Below are 2,186 nucleotides of genomic sequence, written 5' to 3'. Positions count from 1 at the left end.
ATTATTTGAAGGTGAATTTGGTTAACTTTTAAAATAAACAATTTAATTCATCCCTACATTTGTGGGATAACAAATATTCTATTCTATACGTATTTATTAAATAAATATGAAAGCATTAATAATTTTCGAATGAAATTATCATAATTCTATTTGCTAAATAAAATGAAAAATGAAATCATTCTATTACGTATTCAATTATATTAAACATTGATAAAACCCACGCTCGGGTGTGTGCGTTCGTGTATGGATATATATGTAGACATATCTGAAACTTTCCACATCATATATATTTCAAAGTTAATTATATAAACTTTGTTGAAACGTTTAATATCAGTTCGATTCAAATGTATATTTATTTTATCTCTCTCTCTCTCTCTCTCTCTCTCTCTCTCTCTCTCTCTTTCTATCTATCTCTTTCTTTGTATTTGTTGTTTGTTACATTTTATCTTCTTCAATGAATAAATCTTTCGCTTTTGATTGACGAGAAATATTTTACTAATAGTTTCGCGAAGGTGTACTCGTTTAGAAAATTTATGCCCGATTAATTTTGATGAGTAACACGAGAAGAATCATTGAGACTCTCTCAGTGCGATTAACTGTAACTCGAATAATCGATATGTCAAAGGTGTTAGGGGAAAAAAAGAAAAAGAAACGAAAAGTTGTAATCTTCGATCAGCACGTAGGATATAAAGCCATCATTTCTTTCTTTCATTCTCGTTCTCTCTCTTTCTCTCTCTCTCTCTCTGTCTCCGTTTCTTTTTCTGTCTTTCTCTCTTTCACGATAATCGATCCCACAGCGTGTTCTTACGGATGATTTCACAGGCAACGCCATCTCGAATATTGCGAATGACGACCTCGATTTTTACAGATATTTATTTGAAAAGGAATTATTCTCCTGGTATACTAGAATCTTCGTATATTTTCAGGATTTTCTTTTATCTTTATACGTAAATGTAGATCGCGTTAAAAGGAAATAAAGAAAAAAAAAGAGAAATAATTTAATCGATAAGATAAATTTCCAAAGAATAAGAGATAAAATTTACATTCGTGCATAGAGTTTTAACTTCCTTTCGTGAGATAATTCGGCTAATGTGTAGTAATTCATGCAAAAAGTTACGAATTCTCGATTGATCTACAATTGTATTAATTTAATATCGATGATTTTTATTTATAAAGAAAAGAAAACGGTACCTTCATTTCTATTTCAGTTCTTCGCGTTATATTATTTTACAAAATATTTTGTTAATAAGCTTATTTTAATAGAAAATAAGTATAATAATTATTCTCGAATAATTTCATGTGAAAAATTTCGAATTAGTAGTGTTCTGTGTAACTCTTGACTCATTTAATTAATTTCATATGTTAAATCGAATGAAATAAAAAGGGTCGACAATTTCGTGAAGCTTGGAAATAAAATCGTGTCGATTCTCCCAAAAAAAATAATTTAACGGATTGAGAGAAAGAGAGATAAGGAAGGAGAGATGGAAACTCGTAAATACGAAAAAGAAAGGCGTATTTAATTAAAGTACCTACCAAAGAAGTGATGAGGTAACTGTGATAGTCGCTCATCATTCCTATTTGTTGAGCCTGCTTCAACACGTCGTAAATCCTTTCGGTTGAACAGTCCAGGACTATATGCGACTCAGCCGAGTTCTTTATCTGTTTCAGCAATGGTCTGAAACAAACAAACGAAGAAACCTTACGTGAAACGTTCTTTCCCACCGTTAACGTTGGTTAAACGTAAATCTCCTTTGATATATATTTTTTGGTTGAAATAACGAGAAAACGAGAGCAACTCTATTGTGGCATTGCGATTTATGTACTCAAAGATTCCTTCTGATCCAACAAAATTTCTTACTTTTCTATACTATCGTCTCTCTCTCTTTCTTTCTATCTACGATTTTGGAGATATTTGTTTCCGTACTGTATACAGAAAAATAGGTGGATAGATAGAAAGCTAGATAGATAGATAAATAGATAGATCGGTAGACCGAAGAAATAAATGTACGCTAGTTTTCCGATTCAATTTCATTCGAAATAAATAAAAGAAAATTAAATCACGAATCTCTTATATCAAACTTATACGTTATTTTCATCTTCTTTTTTTACATTTTAAAAATGATATAATAATTTGATTAAGATAGATAATAATATTACAGACTTTAAATCTAGATAGATATAAAATC

At 30.0% G+C, this 2,186-nt stretch overlaps 1 protein-coding gene across 1 annotated transcript in view; it reads right to left on the bottom strand.

Annotated features, from left to right (window-relative positions):
* LOC106789022 (glutamate receptor ionotropic, kainate 2) overlaps nucleotides 1-1,728 on the bottom strand; it is a gene marked incomplete at its 5' end in the record, with an annotated part of 40,255 nt that extends 38,527 nt beyond the window's left edge. The window contains one exon of the mRNA XM_014752821.1: nucleotides 1,534-1,728. Coding sequence (XP_014608307.1) covers nucleotides 1,534-1,728 — 195 coding nt within the window. The remainder of the gene's footprint in view (nucleotides 1-1,533) is intronic.
* Nucleotides 1,729-2,186: the final 458 nt, after the last annotated feature.

Source organism: Polistes canadensis, unplaced genomic scaffold (genome assembly GCF_001313835.1).
Source record: "Polistes canadensis isolate GaletaPanama2010 unplaced genomic scaffold, ASM131383v1 scaffold_161, whole genome shotgun sequence".
In the NCBI taxonomy this organism is placed as follows: Eukaryota; Metazoa; Arthropoda; class Insecta; order Hymenoptera; family Vespidae; genus Polistes; species Polistes canadensis.
The sequence above is the reverse complement of the archived record's forward strand: the minus strand, read 5'-3'. Positions and strand labels throughout refer to the sequence as shown.